At 42.9% G+C, this 23,366-nt stretch overlaps 1 protein-coding gene across 5 annotated transcripts in view; it reads right to left on the bottom strand.

The window, feature by feature from the left end:
* Nucleotides 1-23,366, bottom strand: part of sh3rf2 (SH3 domain containing ring finger 2) — a 54,195-nt gene that overhangs the window by 20,822 nt on the left and 10,007 nt on the right. For all 5 annotated transcript variants that reach the window (XM_034181432.1, XM_034181431.1, XM_034181435.1 and 2 more), the window contains exons 4-5: nt 8,366-8,461; nt 7,101-7,484 (exon numbers count right to left, since the gene is read on the bottom strand). In XM_034181432.1, the coding sequence (XP_034037323.1) occupies nt 7,101-7,484; nt 8,366-8,461 (480 nt within the window). The remainder of the gene's footprint in view (nt 1-7,100; nt 7,485-8,365; nt 8,462-23,366) is intronic.

The following is a 23,366-nucleotide window of genomic DNA, read 5'->3' as shown; positions in this document are numbered from 1 at the left end:
GATGAGGTTTAGAATGATGAATGTGTGATTGTTCTCTGTAGACTGTTTGAATTTTTCAGCTGAATCAAAGGAAATTGTTATCTCACGGGGCAGGGCACTTGGCAACAATTTATATTAATAAACCTTGCAGAGGCGTTCGGCACTGCACTCAGGCACTAGCAAGCCTTGATGCAGTATTCCTGAAGTATTATGTTGAATTTTAATGTCAATGAATGCTAGGATGTGCTGCTAATTTGGCAATATAAACTGTCAACATATCACCTGTATTTATTGCTGTAAATGTTGCAAATCACATTTACCTATATATATATATATATATATATATATATATATATATATATATATATATATATATATATATATATATACACACACACACATGCCCAGCCGGCATTAAGCTGCCTTTTCATGTCCGCAGCAGAAAAACTGTCACAGCAGAATTCCGTTTGCAGCGGCATTCTGCAGAAAAGTGACGCGCAGTCATTTTTCAAAGATAACACAAAAAATCATTTACTTGATTGAAATATTTTGCACAGCTTTTACATTAAAACAGGAAAACCTGGCTCTGATGGTAGCTTAATGATGGTATCATAGAGATTATTCCTACCTGTTTAAAACCAGATGGTTCTCTGCACTTAAACATTTCATCTATTTTTTTTCTTCTTGTTAAAGATAAAACAACATCCATTTGGCATAGGAGGTGGAATTTTCCCATCAGCATCTCAATGAAAATAATGAAACATCCAGTTTGCCTTTGTCACTGACTGCTGACATGGGAAAGCAGCTTTATATGTGTGTTATTTGTTTGTCTTGTATTCGCGACCAGAAACACTGCACACCAGCAGTCTATGTTTACCCACTCATTCTATCAGAGCCCGAAATACCCCAAAACCTGCTGCACTGGACGATTTTTGCTACAAGACAAATTATTAATTAAATCTCTTCTGTCAGTTAACTTAATCCGTCGCAGTGTGTGAGCACTGCCTCTGTGCAAGATCTGTTCCAGCTCTATCTGCTGCAGCTCTATCACCGCAAACTTTAAAACTGCTGTCACTGTCATATGACTACAACCCCTGGGAAAAATTATGGAATCATCGGCCTCGGAGGATGTTCATTCAGTTGTTTAATTTTGTAGATAAAAAGCAGATCACAGACATGACACAAAACTAAAGTCATTTCAAATGGCAACTTTCTGGCTTTAAGAAACACTATAAGAAATCAGGAAAAAAAAATTGTGGCAGTCAGTAACAGTTACTTTTTTAGACCAAGCAGAGGGAAAAAATATGGAATCACTCAATTCTGAGGAAAAAATTATGGAATCATGAAAAACAAAAACGCTCCAACACATCACTAGTATTTTGTTGCACCACCTCTGGCTTTTATAACAGCTTGCAGTCTCTGAGGCATGGACTTAATGAGTGACAAACAGTACTCTTCATCAATCTGGCTCCAACTTTCTCTGATTGCTGTTGCCAGATCAGCTTTACAGGATGGAGCCTTGTCATGGACCATTTTCTTCAACTTCCACCAAAGATTTTCAATTGGATTAAGATCCGGACTATTTGCAGGCCATGACATTGACCCTATGTGTCTTTTTACAAGGAATGTTTTCACAGTTTTTGCTCTATAGCAAGATGCATTATCATCTTGAAAAATTATTTCATCATCCCCAAACATCCTTTCAATTGATGGGATAAGAAAAGTGTCCAAAATATCAACGTAAACTTGTGCATTTATTGATGATGTAAATGGTAAATGGACTGCATTTATATAGCGCATTTCCATCTGTATCAGACGCTCAAAGCGCTTTACAATAATGCCTCACATTCACCCCGATGTCAGGGTGCTGCCATACAAGGCGCTCACTACACACCGGGAGCAATAGGGGATTAAAGGCCTTGCCCAAGGGCCCCTAGTGATTTTCCAGTAAGGTGGGGATTTGAACCCATGATCTTCTGGACTCAAGCCCAACACCTTAACCACTAGACCATCACCTCCCCGATGTAATGACAGCCATCTCCCCAGTGCCTTTACCTGACATGCAGCCCCATATCATCAATGACTGTGGAAATTTACATGTTCTCTTCAGGCAGTCATCTTTATAAATCTCATTGGAACGGCACCAAACAAAAGTTCCAGCATCATCACCTTGCCCAATGCAGATTCGAGATTCATCACTGAATATGACTTTCATCCAGTCATCCACAGTCCACGATTGCTTTTCCTTAGCCCATTGTAACCTTGTTTTTTTTCTGTTTAGGTGTTAATGATGGCTTTCGTTTAGCTTTTCTGTATGTAAATCCCATTTCCTTTAGGCGGTTTCTTACAGTTCGGTCACAGACGTTGACTCCAGTTTCCTCCCTCATTTGTTTTGTTGTGCATTTTCGATTTTTGAGACATATTGCTTTAAGTTTTCTGTCTTGACACTTTGATATCTTCCTTGATCTACCAGTATGTTTGCCTTTAACAACCTTCCCATGTTGTTTGTATTTGGTCCAGAGTTTAGACACAGCTGACTGTGAACAACCAACATCTTTTGCAACATTGCATGATGATTTACCCTCTTTTAAGAGTTTGATAATCCTCTCCTTTGTTTCAATTGACATCTCTCGTGTTGGAGCCATGATTCCTGTCAGTCCACTTGGTGCAACAGCTCTCCAAGGTGAGATCACTCCTTTTTAGATGCATACTAACGAGCAGATCTGATTTAATGCAGGTGTTAGTTTTGGGGATGAAAATTTACAGGGTGATTCCATAATTTATTCCTCAGAATTGAGTGAGTCCATATTTTTTCCCTCTGCTTGGTCTAAAAAAGTAACCGTTACTGACTGCCACAATTTTGTTTTCTTGATTTCTTATAGTGTTTCTTAAAGCCAGAAAGTTGCCATTTGAAATGACTTTAGTTTTGTGTCATGTCTGTGATCTGCTTTTTTTCTACAAAATTAAACAACTGAATGAACATCCTCCGAGGCCGGTGATTCCATAATTATTGCCAGGGGTTGTACTACCACAGCACACTGATGACATTGTCAGAAGTAAGATGTGGAAGAGACGAAAAGAACATCGTGAAAACTCAATATGTTTTGCTTTTTACCATGTCTTGCAGTCACAAAATGTATTTATTTTAGGGTGGGCATTTAATAAACGTTAACAAGCAATTTAATCTAGGGTAGGCATTTAACCAACATTCTTCAAAATAGGGGGTGGGCTGATGCTCTGGTCACTCACACACACACACACACACACACACACACACACACACACACACACACACACACACACACACACACATTTTATATATATATATATATATATATATATATATATATATATATATATATATATATATACTCTCTTTACAAACACATCAGTTCATGAACATATTTTTCAAGTGAAAAAAGCACCAGTTTGTGAATAAAATCTCAGTTCATGAACAACATCTGACCTTCTGCCAACCGCCATTGAATTTCAAAGAAGAAGAACATCCAGCCACCAATATAGACGTGCGCTAGTCACTCTGCACCTGTTGCTCTTTGTACGCTGTATGAACTCGCACGCTCAACTGGATTTTGACATACGTACAATGAATTTTCTTTATTTTATGGCTTTTATTATTTGTTGTCCGTTAAGAAGCCACTACGGAGCCAAAGAAGGGAAGCAAAGGTGAAAACCCAAAGAGAAAAGTTGTGAGAACCACAATAGAGGTGACGAAAGAGATCATATCGAAGCAAAATTGTCCATCTCTATCACCATACTGACAAACAAAGGGGCAATAAAGTGAGCTTATGTTGCCACAGGAGTGACAATAATTACCAAACAAAGATCACAGACACTGGAAGAGGTGGAAAAGTTGTTGCTGATGTACCATGTATGCCATCAAGTCTCCTCTGAACAGGCAAGGTGAAATTAAATTGTCTTTTAATTACTGTACAGTATTTAGTATAAGACGTCATGCATATTCATTGTTTTTGTCTGCCTTTTATGCATGAAATGCTGAAAAATGTAAAACACAGTGTTGTTTTTGGGGCCAGGAACAGATTAATCCATTTTACATGGTTTCTTATGGAAAAATTTGTTTGGGTTTCAGGAAACATTTTGGAACTAATTAAGTTCTAAAACTGAGGTTCCTCTCTCTCTCTCTCTCTATCTATGAAATCTGTCCATTGGTTTTTAAGATATGCTTCCTTTTTACAGACAAACAGACTGAGGTGATTCACATAACCTCTGCCCTGCCTTTGTCAGTTGGTGGAAACAATAGTCCAAAGTAATACAAGCGTCATCATACTGAATCATGCAAAAGGTATGCAGCATGTGTCAAGTGGTTGAACTGAAACTCGTTGTGTGGGCCACCAGAAGAGGAGGTACTGCTGACCCACCACCAGAGGGCGCCCTGCCTGAAGTGCGGGCTTCAGGCACGAGAGGGCGCTGCCGCCATGGACACAGCCGGGGGTGACAGCTGAGCGACAGCTGTCACCCATCTACTCAACATCATCTCACTCCATAAAGACCAGACGTCATCTCCACCTCGTTGCCGAGATATCATACTTCATTGGAGGTAATATCCTCAGCCATTTGTGTTTCTAATAAGCTGTATATTGTGAGTGTTTGCAGGAGTACTGGTCCCTCTTCTTGTGGAGGCTGAGTGAGTGCAGGACGGCACTCTTTTCCTCTGAGGGATCACTGTAAATACCTCAGCATTCTGAGTGAGAGGTGGAGGTGGCATTCCCACCGTTGTTGTTACTGGGTGTACACACACCCACACTTGACTGTCTTTGTTCTTTGCCAGCAGTACCAGATCCGACAGTCGGGGACGGTGATCACCTGGGAATTCGGGACTTGGCGGCTCCAGTATTCACCAGGTTCTGGGGCGGCGGAAATCGTGTGGTTCCGGCTCTTCTTGGGACAGACGTCTTCTATCCTCGAGCCTGCCCACACGTCACTTTTGTGTATTGACTGTTATGATATTCTGAGATTGTCTGTATGTTCGTTGTGCACATTCACAACATTAAATTGTTATATTTTGGCTCATCTATTGACCGTTCATTTGCGCCCCCTGTTGTGGGTCCGTGTCACTACACTTTCCCAACACTCATGCTTTGTAATTTCTCACATTTTGTGTTTACTTGAAAAAAGTTGCGAAATCAATTATCTCACTTTGCCCAAGTAAACACAGAAGATAAACACCAAGTTATTTACTTCACATGGAAACAGTTATTTGATTTCCCAACTTTGGGTTATTTGTGCAGCTAATTATGCTTATAAACCTCAACATCCAAAAATTATTATCAAATGTTACATGAATGATGTTATAGTTCTTTTCCATATGTATTTTTCTCCCAGCATCAACTCTGCACAAGAAGAATAAATAAATGACTTTAAAAAGGAAAAAAAAAAAATGGGTGCAATTTGTTACAGCAGTCCTAAAGTGTGGGTCGCGTCCCCCTGGTGGGAGGTGGAGGTACTGCAGATGTGCAATGAAAAAGCATAAAAAGAAATAGATATTTGTCAATTTTGTAATAAAGTTTACCTGGAAATATGATTATGTTTATTATGATCACTGTGGTGATGCTCAAGGTCCAGTTTCATAAAGTGGTCTAATCTTTTTGTCTACCAAACTTACTTCGTCGACTAAGGGTAATCGCCCAACATTATCCGTCTAATAACTGTTTCACATCAACAGATAAACTTGTAGATTAACCGTCTTACGTTAGTCAACAATTTTCAAGGTCATAACGGCTTTGCGAGTGGCGTTGCCAAGAAACGCCTCCAATGCATGAGTTTTGTTTTTTTTTTTTACTTGGTCATTGTCACGATCTATCTAGCCTTTGCTTCACGAGCTGGCTTTATTAACATTTACAGACACATTACAAACTGCAGAACGACGTGCTTAGCTCTTAGCCTAGCAGTTCTTCTTCTACATACTTACAGCACTTCCATCAAGCCTTTTTGTGCACACAACACTGCTCAGCATAACAGCAACGTCTGGTGGCTAATGTGAGAACTGTCACAAACACATCATGACAGTCATCTGCTACAACCATGGCCAAAAGCGGAGGAAGATCTCCTTTTGGAGGAATACAAGTGAGGTAGGGGTGCTCTTGAGTGCTCCATCAAGTGGTGGTACATCATAGCCGCCATTTTTGAGGTAAGACTCTGAAGTTTTGTTGACTAAAATAAGATTAGCCTCCTCTGTGCCAAGGTAAAAACTTTAGTCGGGTAACATGAAACTTGGCTGACTAAGTGCTTTGTGCAACGATTAACGTAAAAAAAATGAGTCAACTAAGGGAGTTTACTTGACTAAAGAAGATTAGACTGCTTTATGAAACCGGACCCTGGTTTACATCACAGATCTCTGATTAAGGATCTCTGAGACTTTCCATCCCCTTGCCTCACTCCTTTCCCCCGAGCATGTTTAAGTAAAAAAAAAGTCCAAGCACTTTTCCACATTTGCCTTCCATCATGTGTCTAAATGAGAGCTTATTAATCAGGGTAACAGCAAACATAAGGGTGATGCTGAAGTCTCACTCATTCCTCAAGTCATGATTCCCTCCCTGCATTCCCGAGGACGGTTTGACCTCTGGGTGGGTCAACTATAAACGCATTCCTTTCATGAAAAATGTGATGTTTGCTAACAGTGTTTTCTGTTAAAAGACCAAAAAGGCTTCATGGATTTACTGCATGTTACTGAAACTGAAGAGTACTTTCAGCATTTTTTTTTTTTTGCATGTTCACATTTTAGTCATTTGAGAACTTACAAAAATGATGGCATAAAATTGTTCATAGTTAAAAAAACAGTTGACATATGTCAACCGTGCTTTTAAAATAAACAGTTTGATTGTAAAAGTGGAACTGCACCATGTAATTCATTTAAATTAAGGTTAACAATTTACATGGACATTTCGGAGTAGAATGGCAGTAAAATAAAGAAGTCAGAATAACTTAAATGAAATCATTTCTCTACCTAATAACACCAAAACCTTTTTTTAAGTTGAGTAGAGTATAATTACGGGACAAAGTTATTAAAAAAAAAATCTCAAAAAGAAACTTTATGACATCACCATGACAAACATTATGATGTAGTACTGTGATGTATGACTCACCTGTGACAGGTGTCTGCGTGTGCTGTCAGACCGGTGTTTGGTGCGATAAGAGTTCACCCTAGACGGCTGAGCGTGTCCGTGTACAGCAGAGAAACGTGCTGGAGCCTGATGGTTCACTCTGTAGGTGCTGATGTTGGTGCTCTTGCCTTTGGCTGCCTGATGAAAGTGGCTGCTGAAGCTGGACTGCTTCCGTTGGTTGGAGAAGGGCAGGGCACTGATGACGGGTGTCTTTGTAGGGACCTGAAGCACTCCGACATGTGTGGCCCAATTCGATATGTCAGCGGCCTTGTCCTTGCCCCCGCTCCCTGTCCGAAGGTGAAATTCTGCAGAGTCACTGGCTCTTCGACTCTTTCCCTCTAGAAGTTTTGCAGCCACGGAGTTGGGCTAAAAAGATGAAGCGCACACAGTCAAGATTAACAACGGCATAAATCATGACAATTTGTAACACAGAAGATCCTCCCGGCTCCCTCCTACCTGCTGCTAACGCTTGTCAACCACTGCTCTTGCAAAACAGCTGTCTATATACATCCACTTATCGCCACACTGCCAACTCTATAACTTGTTGGACAGACAAGCATGCCGGAGGATAAGTACCAGCCAAAAGCAGGACGCAAAGTGAGGCACGGAGCCTCAGAGCCAGGCATGCATGGCGGCGTTAATGCTTTCACTCCCCACAGTGGTGTGCTGTTATGCCACCCAAGCAGTGAAAGCATTAGTGTGTCTTCACGCCTGGCTGCCTGACACAAAGACAGGCAGGCTCAAAAAGAGAGGGAAGAGCAGCAAAGTGGAGGATGAAAGAGCAGCATAGTGAGGTAAAGATAGACGAGGGTAACTGTGAAATTGTGGGCTTTGTAAAAGACGTTTGTAAAAGAAAAAGGTCACAGACCAGAGGACTCCAGAGAAAAAAAACAGAGTAGAGGGGCAAACCAAATTAACCCTTCTGTGGGAGCGTGTTTGTGTTTCCTGGCATGGATGAAGGTTATTTCTCAGAGGAAAACAACAGCCAGCTACAGCAAGATAGGCCAACTCTGCAAACCGGAGTAACGCACACAGTCAAAGGCTAACGGACACGAAAAGTAGCTCTCCGGATCTGCACTTTGCAGCATAGGAGTGAAATTCATACATAAAACTCTGAATCAAACTTAAGGTAGTGACCTGGAAGAAATAAATGTTGGCACCAGCATCACTGACTCGCTTTGTTTGACACGGACTGTCAAACAGCAGGCATCAACCTCGACCACAGAAAACAATGTAACCGAAATTACCTCTGTGAACTGCAGAGGGCAAATTCCAACTTTGTCTCCAAGTTTCGCCTCAATCCAGTCTTCATCTACTCTCCTGATGACAGTTAGGATGTCTCCCTGTAAACCACAAATAAATGACACAGACACTGAGAAACATGGATTTAAAGAAAGTAGAGACCAGGTGAAAGCTGGCTAAAAAACAAAATAAAATGGTGCCAGAGTCTTATAATAGAGTGTGCAGGCTCTGGAGAGGGAGCACTCAGCTCAGAAACAGTCTGAGCACTGTTTTCTCCAGTACCATATGACATCAACCCCTTTTGAGTCTGCAGGTTGAGTTCTTTCTGCAGCCTGCCTGGCTGTACAGTTGGTCATCTGGTTTTTAAATAAATAAATAAATGAATGAATAAAATGGCTGAAGTGTACCCTAATGGAAACGATACAAGTACTGAGTCCTTTATACAACTCCCTCAGGGTAAGCAAGTACTACTGCAGTGGAGATTTGATCTTCCAGCTCTTTGTGTCTCTCCAAACACAGGAAAGGCCAATAAAAGTAATGACGTTTAGTATCAATATAGGGAACATGTTGTACTATAAACACACAGAAATTGTAAATAAAATACAACAAAAATAATTAAAAGCCATAAAAATATAACCAGTAAAAATAACAACCATACAATAAAATCAAATAAATGAACACAACTTTTTAGTACATGTCAAAGGCCAAGGAGAAGAGATGGGTTTTCAGCAGAGATGAGGGCTGTGTAATCTGCTGAGGCAGGTCGCTATATAATTTTGGAGGTACTAGGTGTGTATGTATATATATATATATACATATATATATATATATATATACACACTCAACAAAAATATAAACGCAACACTTTTGGTTTTGCTCCCATTTTGTATGAGATGAACTCAAAGATCTAAAACTTTTTCCACATACACAATATCACCATTTCCCTCAAATATTGTTCACAAACCAGTCTAAATCTGTGATAGTGAGCACTTCTCCTTTGCTGAGATAATCCATCCCACCTCACAGGTGTGCCATATCAAGATGCTGATTAGACACCATGATTAGTGCACAGGTGTGCCTTAGACTTCCCACAATGAAAGGCCACTATGAAAGGTGCAGTTTTGTTTTATTGGGGGGGGATACCAGTCAGTATCTGGTGTGACCACCATTTGCCTCATGCAGTGCAACACATCTCCTTCGCATAGAGTTCATCAGGTTGTCAATTGTGGCCTGTGGAATGTTGGTCCACTCCTCTTCAATGGCTGTGCGAAGTTTCTGGATATTGGCAGGAACTGGTACATGCTGTCGTATACGCCGGTCCAGAGCATCCCAAACATGCTCAATGGGTGACATGTCCAGTGAGTATGCCGGCCATGCAAGAACTGGGACATTTTCAGCTTCCAAGAATTGTGTACAGATCCTTGCAACATGGGGCCGTGCATTATCCTGCTGCAACATGAGGTGATGTTCTTGGATGTATGGCACAACAATGGGCCTCAGGATCTCGTCACGGTATTTCTGTGCATTCAAAATGCCATCAATAAAATGCACCTGTGTTCTTCATCCATAACAGACGCCTGTCCATACCATAACCCCACCGCCACCATGGGCCATTCGATCCACAACATTGACATCAGAAAACCGCTCACCCACACGACACCACACACGCTGTCTGCCATCTACCCTGGACAGTGTGAACCGGGATTCATCCGTGAAGAGAACACCTCTCCAACATGCCAAACGCCAGTGAATGTGAGCATTTGCCCACTCAAGTTGGTTACGACGACGAACTGGAGTCAGGTCGAGACCCCGATGAGGATGACGAGCATGCAGATGAGCTTCCCTGAGACGGTTTCTGACAGTTTGTGCAGAAATTCTTTGGTTATGCAAACCGATTGTTTCAGCAGCTGTCCGAGTGGCTGGTCTCAGACGATCTTGGAGGTGAACATGCTGGATGTGGAGGTCCTGGTCTGGTGTGGTTACACGTGGTCTGCGGTTGTGAGGCTGGTTGGATGTACTGCCAAATTCTCTGAAACGCCTTTGGAGACGGCTTATGGTAGAGAAATGAACATTCAATACACAAGCAACAGCTGTGGTTGACATTCCTGCTGTCAGCATGCCAATTGCACGCTCCCTCAAATCTTGCGACATCTGTGGCATTGTGCTGTGTGATAAAACTGCACCTTTCAGAGTGGCCTTTTATTGTGGGCAGTCTAAGGCACACCTGTGCACTAATCATGGTGTCTAATCAGCATCTTGATATGGCACACCTGTGAGGTGGGATGGATTATCTCAGCAAAGGAGAAGTGCTCACTATCACAGATTTAGACTGGTTTGTGAACAATATTTGAGGGAAATGGTGATATTGTGTATGTGGAAAAAGTTTTAGATCTTTGAGTTCATCTCATACAAAATGGGAGCAAAACCAAAAGTGTTGCGTTTATATTTTTGTTGAGTGTATATAAGGGTGAGGAAAATAACCATTTGAACACCCTGCAATTTTGCAAGTTCTCTCACTTAGAACTCATGGAGGGGTCTGAAATTTTCATCTTAGTTGCATGTCCACTGTGAGAGACATAATCTAAAAAAAAAAAAAAAAAAAAAAAAAAAAATCAGGAAATCACAATGTATGATTTTTTAAATAATTTATTTGTATGTTACTGCTGCAAATAAGTATTTGAACACCTGTGAAAATCAATGTTAATATTTGGTACAGTAGCCTTTGTTTGCAATTACAGAGGTCAAATGTTTCCTGTAGTTTTTCACCAGGTTTGCACACACTGCAGCAGGGATTTTTGTCCATTCCTCCATATAGATCTTCTCCAAATCTTTCAGGTTTGGAGTTTCAGCTCGCTCCAAGGTCTGTAGAATGGCCAGGCCACTCCAGGACCTTGAAATGCTTCTTACAGAGACCCCTCCTTAGTTGCCCAGGCTGTGTGGGGTCATTGTCATGCTGGTAGACCTAGCCATGACCTATCTTCAATGCTCTTACTGAGGGAAGGAGGTTGTTTGCCAAAATCTCGCAATACATGACCCCATCCATCCTCCCTTCAATACGGTAGAGTCGTCATGTCCCCTTTGCAGAAGAGCACCCCCAGAGTATGATGTTTCCACCCCCATGCTTCACGGTTGGGATGGTTTTCTTGGGGTTGTTCTCATCCTCTAAACATGGTAAGAGGAGTTGATTCCAAAAAGCTCTATTCTGGTCTCATCTGACCACATGACCTTCTCCCATGCCTCCTCTGGATCACTGGTGAACTTCAAACGGGCCTGGACATGTGCTGGCTTGAGCAGGGGGACCTTGCTGCCCTGCAGGATTTTAAACCATGACAGCATCATGTGTTACTAATGTAATCTTCGTGACTGTGGTCCCAGCTCTCTTCAGGTCATTGACCAGGTCCTCCTGTCTAGTTCTGAGCTTTCTCAGAATCATCCTTACCCCACAAAGTGAGATCTTGCATGGAATCCCAGACCAAGGGAGACTGACAGTCATCTTGTGTTTCTTCCACTTTCTAATAAATAATCATAACAGTTGTTGTCTTCTACCAAGCTGCTTGCCTGTTGTCCTGTAGTCCATCCCAGCCTTGTGCAGGTCTACAGTTTTGTCCCTGGTGTCCTTAGACAGCTCTTTGGTCTTGGCTATGGTGGACAGGTTGGAGTGTGATTGATTGAGTGTGTGAACAGGTGTCTTTTATACAGGTAACAAGTTCAAACAAATACAGGTAAAGAGTGCAGAATAAGAGGGCTTCTTAAAGGAAAATTAACAGGTCTGTGTGAGCCAGAATTCTTGCTGGTTGGTAGGTGATCAAATACTTATTTGCAGCAGTAACATACAAATAAATTATTAAAAAACATACATTGTGATTTCCAGATGTTTTTTTTAGATTATGTCTCTCACAGTGGACATGCAACTAAGGTGAAAATTTCAGACCCCTCCATGATTTCTAAGCGAGAGAACTTGCAAAATCGCAGGGTGTTCAAATACTTATTTTCCTCACTGTATATATACCCTGAGTTAATATTTACCTATGATAGCTATCCCAGGGTGGTAGCTACAACCTCTGGCAAAAATTATGGAATCAAAGTCATTTCAAATGGCAACTTTGTGGCTTTAAGAAACACTATAAGAAATCAGGAAAAAAAAATTGTGGCAGTCAGTAACGGTTACTTTTTTAGACCAAGCAGAGGGGAAAAAAATATGGAATCACTCAATTCTGAGGAATAAATTATGGAATCATGAAAAACAAAAGAACGCTCCAACACATCACTAGTATTTTGTTGCACCACCTCTGGCTTTTATAACAGCATGCAGTCTCTGAGGCATGGACTTAATGAGTGACAAACAGTACTCTTCATCAATCTGGCTCCAACTTTCTCTGATTGCTGTTGCCAGATCAGCTTTGCAGGTTGGAGCCTTGTCATGGACCATTTTCTTCAACTTCCACCAAAGATTTTCAATTGGATTAAGATCCGGACTATTTGCAGGCCATGACATCGACCCTATGTGTCTTTTTGCAAGGAATGTTTTCACAGTTTTTGCTCTATGGCAAGATGCATTATCTTCTTGAAAAATGATTTCATCATCCCCAAACATCCTTTCAATTGATGGGATAAGAAAAGTGTCCAAAATATCAACGTAAACTTGTGCATTTATTGATGATGTAATGACAGCCATCTCCCCAGTGCCTTTACCTGACATGCAGCCCCATATCATCAATGACTGTGGAAATTTACATGTTCTCTTCAGGCAGTCATCTTTATAAATCTCATTGGAACGGCACCAAACAAAAGTTCCAGCTTCATCACCTTGCCGAATGCAGATGTGAGATTCATCACTGAATATGACTTTCATCCAGTCATCCACAGTCCACGATTGCTTTTGCTTAGCCCATTGTAACCTTGTTTTTTTTCTGTTTAGGTGTTGATGTCTTTCGTTTAGCTTTTCTGTATGTAAATCCCATTTCCTTTAGGCGGCTTCTTACAGTTCGGTCACAAACGTTGACTCCAGTTTCCTCCCATTCGTTCCTCATTTGTTTTGTTGTGCATTTTCGATTTTTGAGACATATTGCTTTAAGTTTTCTGTCTTGACACTTTGATGTCTTCCTTGGTCTACCAGTATGTTTGCCTTTAACAACCTTCCCATGTTTGTATTTGGTCCAGAGTTTAGACACAGCTGACTGTGAACAACCAACATCTTTTGCAACATTGCGTGATGATTTCAAGGAATCAAGGAATCAAGGAAATTTTATTGTCATATGCACAGAACAGAAGAACATCTTCCCTGCACAATGAAATGTGGCTACTGCATTTAACCCATCCTATTTGCCAGTAGGAGCAGAGGTCGCCATTAGGCGCCCGGGGACCAGCTCCAGATGTACATCCCTGCCTTGGTCAACAGCAGGGCTGAGCAAACCAACACCGACCCATAACAAACAACACACACAACACACAACACATAGGCCGGTCCGGTACATAAAACATATATATGAAAGCAAAACACGAGGGAAAAGGAGAAGAAAAAAAACCCTCATAGCTGCTGCATTACACAGCGGCAATGAGGAAAAAAAAAATCCCATCAGCACAAAAAACAATAATCACAGAGACAAAACAAGGACACAGGACGACAACCGAGATTTGAAAGGACCAGTTTATCAGAACACTCCGGAAGGCAGCCAGTTCGGCGCCGTCAACGGCCTTGTCCGACAGTCTGGAGGGGGAAGGGAACAGCCCTGCGCAGTCTGAGAAAGTCCTGGACAGTTCACAGTTCACGTCAGAGCTGGAGAAGCTGAGGGGAGGGGGGAAGACCAGGGAGCGAGGCTTAAGTGTTGATCTTCTGAGGAGGTTCTTATCACAGCGACCTTGAAGTGCAGCTGTATTTGGGGAAGCCAAATGAATAGCCAGATTAACAGACGCCTGAATGATTCCACAGTTCTGAGAACAGAGTGGCTCTCAATGCATCTGAAATGTAGAATGTGGTCTTCACAGACAGTCATAGCAGGTTTCCAGGGCTGCGATCTTCCTCGAGATGTTTTCCAACGCGCGGTTAACCCCCGCCGACTGCGCAGCCACTGCCTTCCCAATCGAATCAATCATATAGGGCAGCTTGGAACGACCAATCAAAGCTGCTTCCACTTTCTTGATTTTCCGGTGAACCAGCAGAGTTTACCCTATTTTAAGAGTTTGATAATCCTCTCCTTTGTTTCAATTGACATCTCTCGTGTTGGAGCCATGATTCATGTCAGTCCACTTGGTGCAACATCTCTCCAAGGTGTGATCACTCCTTTTCAAAGGAATTTTATTGTCATATGCACAGAAGAACATGTTCCCTGCACAATGAAATGTGTCTACTGCATTTAACCCATCCTAATTGCCAGTAGGAGCAGAAGTCGCCATTAGGTGCCCGGGGACCAGCTCCAGATGTACATCCCTGCCTTGGTCAACAGCAGGGCTGAGCAGACCAAGACCGACCCATAACAAACGACACACACATAACACACAACACACATAGGCCGGCCCGGTACATAAACATATATTGAAAAGCAAAACACGAGGGAAAAGGAGAAAAAAAAACCCTCATAGCCGCTGCGTTACACAGCAGCAATGAGGAAAAAAATCCCCATCAGCACAGAAAAACAATAATCACACAGACAAAGCAAGGACGCTTGACGACAACCGAGATTTGAAGGTCCAGTTTATCAGAACACTCTGGAGGCAGCCTATTTGGCGCCGTCAACGGCCTTGTCCAACAATCCTGGAGGGGGAGGGGCTCAGCCCTGAGCAGTCCACTGTCCACAGTCAACGTCAGAGCTGGAGAAGCTGAGGGGAGGGGGGATGACCAGGGAGGAGGTTTTTTATCACATTGACCTTGAAGTGCAGCTGTGTTGGGGAGGCCAAATGAATAACCAGATTAGCAGACGCCTGAAAGATTCCACAGTTCTGAGAACAGAGTGGCTCTCAATGCATCTGAATGTAGAATGTGGTCTTCACAGATGGTCAAAGCGGGTTTCCAGAGCTGCAATCCTACCCGAGATGTTTTCCAGCGTGCAGTTAACACCCGCCGACTGCGCAGCCACTGCCTTCCCAATCGAATCAATCATGTAGGGCAGCCTGGAAGGCCCAATCAAAGCTGCTTCCACTTTCTTGATTTTCCGGTAAACCAGCGCCATGCCCGCTCCACACAGCAGAAAGCCGGTCACCACCAAGCCGAATATATACACATCTTCGACGTCCTCCACAGAAAGCATGTAAAGGCACATGACCTGCCATCTCCTCCACGAGTCCATCACGTAACCCATCACATGCATCCCGGCAGGACAGGTTGGGTCCTCCGCCCCCGAATGTCTTGTAGAAAAAATAGTGTCAATTGCGTTCAGAGACCACTTTAACAGATCCATTTTTGTCGTTTTCCAGAAGAGCAAAGCTGCAGCCTCACAGACAACACGCCACAGAAGCAGGAAAGATAAGGAGGGAGGGAGAAGAGAAAAGTGCGTCCGTCTCCGCCGAGTGCAAGCTGGCAAAAAAAACAAAAAAAATGATGCAGACTAACGAGCAGATCTGATGTGATGCAGGTGTTAGTTTTGGGGATGAAAATTTACAGGGTGATTCCATAATTTATTCCTCAGAATTGAGTGAGTCCATATTTTTTTTCCCTCTGCTTGGTCTAAAAAAGTAACCGTTACTGACTGCCACAATTTTTTTTCTTGATTTCTTATAGTGTTTCTTAAAGCCAGAAAGTTGCCATTTGAAATGACTTTAGTTTTGTGTCATGTCTGTGATCTGCTTTTTTTCTACAAAATTAAACAAAAGAATGAACATCCTCCGAGGCCAGTGATTCCATAATTTTTGCCAGGGGTTGTATAGCTAGGTATGGCCAATGAAGGATTAAACAGGGGGTGAACATTTAAAAAGACTCCAATCATGCCACGTTAAAAGTAAGTCCCTTCAGTTGCTCCCTTGTTTTCATTTGGAGTCACCACAGCAGATCCAAGGTGGATCCACATGTTGATTTGGCACGTTTTCCACCGGATGCCCTTCCTGACGTGGACAAATGTGGCAGGTGGTGGAGTGTGAACCGGGAACCTTCTGCGCTGAAACCAAGCGCACTAACCACTTGGCCACGACCCCTGCTCTGGTAATTTTACCACATGATTTGTTCAAAAAAGTATAGCTTGGACTATTTATGATTGAATGTTATTGAGTTATTGGGCAAAAGCAGCAAAAATGGTTATAAACATCAGTTTGTTTTTGTATGAGGGTCAAAAGTTAAAGTTGCCTCAGTTTTGGTGAAATGTGATGTAAATTATTAGTTGAGCTAAAAGGATAAATAAATGGAAGAGTTTTGACAGTGTCACATGCTTGGTCTCCAAAGTCATGGTCAAAAGAGATCAACATTGGATTCAGTGACGCATGACATACGTTACCCCATAGCATGATCAGTACGCATGACAGATGGTGCAAAACGTTTCTTTTTAGAATCCGATTAGCTCAACCAGTAAGTTCCATCACATTTGACCAAAATTGGGGCAACTTATCTTCTGACTCCTGTAAACACTGAATTTACATTTGTCACTAGTCCAAATCATGCCTTTTTGGAACCACTATGATCAGACAAATGATGTGGCATAATTACGTCCGCCAAGGACGTAATAAAATCATCAGCATTTATTTATTTATTTGTCTGTCTGTTAGCAGGATTACGTCAAAACTACTGCACGGATTTTCACAAAATTTTCAACACAGATACATATTAGGCCATGGAAGAACCCATTAAATTTGGGAGGTGATCCGTATCCGGTTTTGGATTCAATTTCAATTTAATCAGCTTATAAAGCGCCAAATCGCAACAAAAGCCATCTCAAGGCACCTCACACAGAACAGTTCAACATTTAAAAAAAATTAAATAAATAAATAAAAATGAAAAAATTAAAATACATAATTAAAAACAGAAGTAAAAGAATAAAACAGACAAAAAATAAAAACTATTCATAAGAAAGAGAATAAAAATATGTTTTAAGTCTTGACTTAAAAATGTCCATGGACTCCACGGTCGCAGGAAGACTGTTCCACAGAGCGGGTGCACAATAAGAAAAAGCTCTTTGACCCGCTGACTTGTTTTTCACCCTGGGAACATGGAGAAGTCCCACATCCTGCGACCGCAAAGCCCGGGCCGGCACGTAGGTTTGCACCAGCTCGGCCAGATAAAACGGCGCCAGTCCCTGAACAACCTTATAAGTCAATAATAAAAACTTAAAATCTGCTCTCACAGAGACAGGGAGCGAGTGTAAAAATGCCAAAATGGGTGTGATATGTTCAAACCTTCTGCTTTGTGTCAAAAGTCTGGCAGCAGCGTTCTGAACCAGCTGAAGACCGTAATGCTGGACTGCGATAACCCTGAAAATAGGACATTACAATAATCTAGTCCAGAAGAAACAAAAGCATGAATCAGGGTCTCAGCATCAGCCACAGACAGGATGGGGCGGATCCCTGCTATATTTCACAGATGGAAAAAAGCAGCCCTAATAACATCCCTGATGTGAAGGTCAAAGGACAACGTGGGCTCAAAAATTACCCCAAGGTTCCTCACTTTGTCCGTATGATGTGTGACACATGAAACCAGGCTGAGCGCCAGCTGGTCAAATTGATACTGATGTCTCGTTGGACAAAGAACCATCATTTACTGCTTGGCAATAATTCGGACTCATTTCCGGAGGAGGTTCGGCCTCTGCCAGGGCTGCGCCTTGTCACCAATCCTGTTTGTGACATTCATGGACAGGATATTGAGGCGTAGTCGGGGGAGGAGGGTTTCCGGTTTGATGGGCTCAGGGTCTCATCACTGCTTTTTGCAGATGATGTGGTCCTGTTGGCTTCATTGGCCGGTGACCTCTAACACTCACTGGATCGGTTCACAGCTGACTGTGAAGCAGCTGGGATGAGGATCAGCACCTCTAAATCTGAGGCCATGGTTCTCAGCAGGAAACCGATGGATTGCCTACTACAGGTAGGGAATACGGTCTTGCCCCAAGTGAAGGAGTTCAAGTACCTCGGGGTCTTGTTCACGAGCGAGGGGACAATGGTGCGTGAGAGTGACCGGAGAATCGGGGCAGCAGGGGCAGTATTGCATTCGCTCTACCGTACTGTTGTGATGAAAAGGGAGCTGAGCCAAAAGGTGAAGCTCTCGATCTACTGGTCAACCTTCGTTCCTACTCTCACCTATGGTCATGAGAGTAGGGTCATGACCGAAAGAACTACAACCCCAATTTCAATGAAGTTGGGACGTTGTCTGAATTGTAAATTAAAAACAGAATATAATGATTTGCAAACCCTCTTCAACCTATATGCAACTGAATACACCACAAAGACAAGATATTTAATGTTCAAACTGATAAACTTTTACAACTTTGTTACATCACCTTTCCTTCTAACAACACTAAATAAGCGTTTAGGAACTGAGGGAATTGTGAGTGTCATGACTAGGTATATAAGGAGCATCCCCAAAAGGCTCAGCCGTTCACAAGCAAAGATGGGGTGAGGATCACCACTTTGTGAACAACTGCGTGAAAAAATAGTCCAACAGTTTAAGAACAATGTTTCTCAACAATCAATTGCAAGGAATTTAGGGATTCCATCATCCACAGTCCATAATATAATCAGAAGATTTAGAGAATCTGGAGAAGTTTATGCACGTAAGCGGCAAGCCTGAAAACCAACACTGAATGCCCATGACCTTCGATCCCTCAGGCAGCACTACATTAAAAACCGACATCATTGTGTGAAGGATCTTACCGTGTGGGCTCAGGAACACTTCAGAAAACCATTGTCAGTTAACACAGTTCATTGCACATCTACAAGTGCAAGTTAAAACTCTACCATGCAAAGCGAAAGCCATACATCAACAACATCTAGAAACGCCACCACCTTCTCTGGGCCCAAGCTCATTTGAAATGGACAGACGCAAAGTGGAAAAGTGTGCTGTGGTCTGATGAGTCCACATTTCAAATTGTTTTTGGAAATCATGGACGTCGTGTCCTCCGGTCAAAAGAGGAAACAGACCATCCAGATTGTTACCAGCGCAAAGTTCAAAAGCCAGCATCTGTGATGGTATGGGGGTGTGTTAGTGCCTATGGCATGGACAACTTACACATCTGTGATAGCACCATCAATGCTGAAAGGTACATCCAAGTTTTGGAGCAACACATGCTGCCATCCAAGCATTTTTCATGGACGTCCCTGCTTATTTCAGCAAGACAATGCCAAGCCACATTCTGCACATGCTTCGTAGTAAAAGAGTGCAGGTACTGCCTGCAGTCCAGATCTGTCACCCATTGAAAATGTGTGGCGCATTTATGAAGCACAAAATACAACAATGGAGACCCTGGACTGTTGAACAACTGAAGTCGTACATCAAGCAAGAATGGGAAAGAATTCCACCTACAAAGCTTCAACAATTAGTGTCCTCAGTCCCCAAACGCTTACTGAGTGTTGTTAGAAGGAAAGGTGATGTAACACAGTGGTAAACATACCACTGTCCCAGCTTTTTTGAAATGTGTTGCAGGCATCCATTTCAAAATGAGCAAATATTTGCACAAAAACAATAAAGTTTATCAGTTTGAACATTAAATATCTTGTCTTTGTGGTGTAGTCAATTGAATATAGGTTGAAGACGATTTGCAAATCATTGTATTCTGTTCTTATTTACATTTTACACAATGTTCCAACTTTACTGGAATTGGGGTTGTAGATTGCAGGTACAAGAGGCCGAAATGGGCTTCTTCAAGAGGGTGGCTGGTGTCTCCCTTAGAGATAGGGTGAGAAGTTTGGTCATCCGTGGGGAGGTTGGAGTAGAGTCACTGGTCCTTTGCGTTGAAAGGAGCCAGCTGAGGTCATTCAGGCATCTGGTAAGGATGCCTCCTGGTGTCTCCCTAGGGAGGTGTTCCAGGCACGTCCATCTGGGAGGAGACCCCAAGGAAGACCCAGGACTAGGTGGAGAGATTATATCTCCACACTGGCCTGGGAACGCCTCGGGATCCCCCAGAAAGATGTGGTCAATGTGGCACGGGAAAGCCAGAAAAGCAGTTGAAGATGAGTGATGAGTAAAATCCTCCGGGGATTTTATGGGAATGAGATTTCCCGCAGTTATCAGCATGTACAACTGAGTATCATCAGCATAACAATGAAAGGCAATCCCAAAACACCGCAGTATACACTCAAGGGGTGCTACATACAAGGAGAAAAGTAAGGGGCATAAAATGGATCCCTGTGGAACCCCGAATCTCATGTCACTCAGGTTAGAGGTAGTGTTATTAAACAAAACACATTGAGAACGACTGGACAGGTATGACGTCAACTACGCAAGGGCACTTCCCGTAATCCCAAAAAGATTCTCCAACCTATCGAGCTAAATATGATGATCCACAGTATCAAACGCAGCACTAAGATCTAACAACACCACATCAGTAGTGGTGTCTGAATCCATTGTTCCCAGAAGATCATTCACTACTTTAGGGAGTGCTGTCTCTATGGAATGATTTTTCCTCAAAGCAGACTGCCACGGCTCAAAAAGATTCCCAGTGAGGTGGTCTACGAGCTGCCGTGAAACCACCTTTTCTAAAATTTTGGAATAGAATGATAGATTTGATATCGGCCTGTAATTTTTCAATACACTAGGGTCAAGATTTGATTTTTTAAGTGATGGTTTAATCACTGCAGATTTAAAACATTTCAAAACAGATCCAGAGGTTAATGACAGATTGATAATTTCCAGTACAGTTGGCCCAAGAATAGGCCACAGATCCTTAAACAGTTTTAGTGTTACCTTAAAAAAAATCACCTGTTAAGGTACTTTCTTTGAGTTCAATTCTTGTGTGTTCCATATCAAAAAGTTCAGAACAATTTCAGCTTTTGTGAATGAGAGACAAATATTTGTCTTGACACTGTGTAAAGACATGATCTATTCATACAAATATCAAATCAAATCAATTTTATTTATATAGCGCCAAATCACAACAAACAGTTGCCCCAAGGCACTTTACATTGTAAGGCAAAAGCCATACAATAATTACAGAAAAACCCCAACAGTCAAAACGACCCCCTATGAGCAAACACTTGGCGACAGTGGGAAGGAAAAACTCCCTTTTAACAGGAAGAAATCTCCAGCAGAACCAGGCTCAGGGAGGGGCAGTCTTCTGCTGGGACTGGTTGGGGCTGAGGGAGAGAATCAGGAAAAAGACATGCTGTGGAAGAGAGAGAGACAAATGTGATGAAAGGTTGACCAGGATGCAGGACAGTGTCATCAGGGCTCTGAGAGTTAAATCAACTCAGATGAGTAGTATCACATTTATTGAAAAGGATTGTCATCTGCAACATTATGGCTATGTGGCAAATTTCAGTGGATCCCAGTGGATTTCAGAAGATGGAAGAGATGCTCATTTTTCACATTTCTTGCATCAATGTTGCAAAGCAATTTATAACAAATTTTCAGAAACACTTGCTACAAACAAACACATTCCCAGAAGGGAAACCCAGAGCTAAAGCACATATGGCCAATAGAAAGGTGAAATATGACTTCATATTAGTGTTTCACTGTAACCAAAGGTGTATGTTTACCTATTTTGATCTTGGCCTCTGACTTTGACTTTTAACCATTTTCTTCTGAGAATCAAATCATTCTGTGCTTGGCTGACCTGAAATCATTCCAGGTTTTATCCAAATCAGATCAAAACTCTTCCCGGTAATTTGATCACATGCAGACCACACACAGGCCTGAAAACAATACCCCAAGTGGAATTACATATCACCAAAGTGGACTTCAGAGAAAAAAAAGTGTCCAAGACTAATTTGAGAGACAACATAGACCATACCTGGGCAAACTGCGGCCCGGGGGCCACATGCGGCCCTTTGCATGTCTCTGTCCGGCCCTCATGAGGTCTGTGATTATTATTAAATATATTAAAAATGTCAAGCTTGTGTGTTGCAAATCAGAGAGGTTTATTTAGGTATATTTAAATATTTGTGGCGCAGGTGGTACAGGCCTGGATGTAACCCCGGACGTCGGCCTCCAGGGACGCCCACCAGAAGCGCTGCCGGACGACTGCCACGGTTCTTCGCACCCCAGGATGACAGGAGAGCTTAGAACCGTGACAGAAGTCCAGAACTGCAGCCCTGGCTTCTGGTGGGATGTAGAGTTTGTTCTTCGGTCCGGTTCCGGGGTCCGGGTCTCGTGTCAGGGCCTCCCGGACGGTCTTCTCCACGTCCCAGGTGAGGGCGGCCACGATAGCGGACTCCGGGATGATGGGATCCGGGGGATCCGACGACTCCGTTTTGACCTCATCTTCATGTACCCGGGACAAAGCATCCGATCTTTGATTTTTGGTCCCGGGACGGTAGGTGATCCGGAAGTCAAAACGGCCGAAGAACAGTGACCAGCGGGCTTGCCTGGGATTCAGCCGCTTGGCGGTCCTGATATACTCCAAGTTCCGGTGGTCAGTGAAAACCGTGAATGGCACGGACGTTCCCTCCAACAGATGTCTCCACTCCTCAAGAGCCTCTTTCACCGCAAGGAGCTCTCGATTGCCGACGTCATAGTTCCGTTCGGCTGGGGTCAACCTGCGGGAAAAATAGGCACACGGGTGAAGGACCTTATCGGTCTTCCCGCTCTGGGACAGCACGGCTCCTATCCCTGAGTCCGAGGCGTCCACTTCAACCACTAACTGGCGACTAGGATCGGGCTGCACCAGAACAGGTGCAGACGAGAAGCGCCGTTTCAACTCCTTGAACGCGGCATCGCACCGATCTGACCAGGTGAAGGGGACTTTTGGTGAGGTCAGGGCTGTCAGGGGGCTAACTACCTGACTGTAGCCCTTAATGAACCTCCTGTAGAAATTAGCAAAGCCGAGGAACTGTTGCAACTTCCTACGGCTTGTGGGTTGGGGCCAGTCTCTCACCGCCGCAACCTTGGCCGGATCAGGAGCGACGGAGTTGGAGGAGATAATGAACCCCAAGAAGGACAAA

Source organism: Thalassophryne amazonica, chromosome 11 (genome assembly GCF_902500255.1).
Source record: "Thalassophryne amazonica chromosome 11, fThaAma1.1, whole genome shotgun sequence".
Lineage (NCBI taxonomy): Eukaryota > Metazoa > Chordata > Actinopteri > Batrachoidiformes > Batrachoididae > Thalassophryne > Thalassophryne amazonica.
The sequence above is the reverse complement of the archived record's forward strand: the minus strand, read 5'-3'. Positions and strand labels throughout refer to the sequence as shown.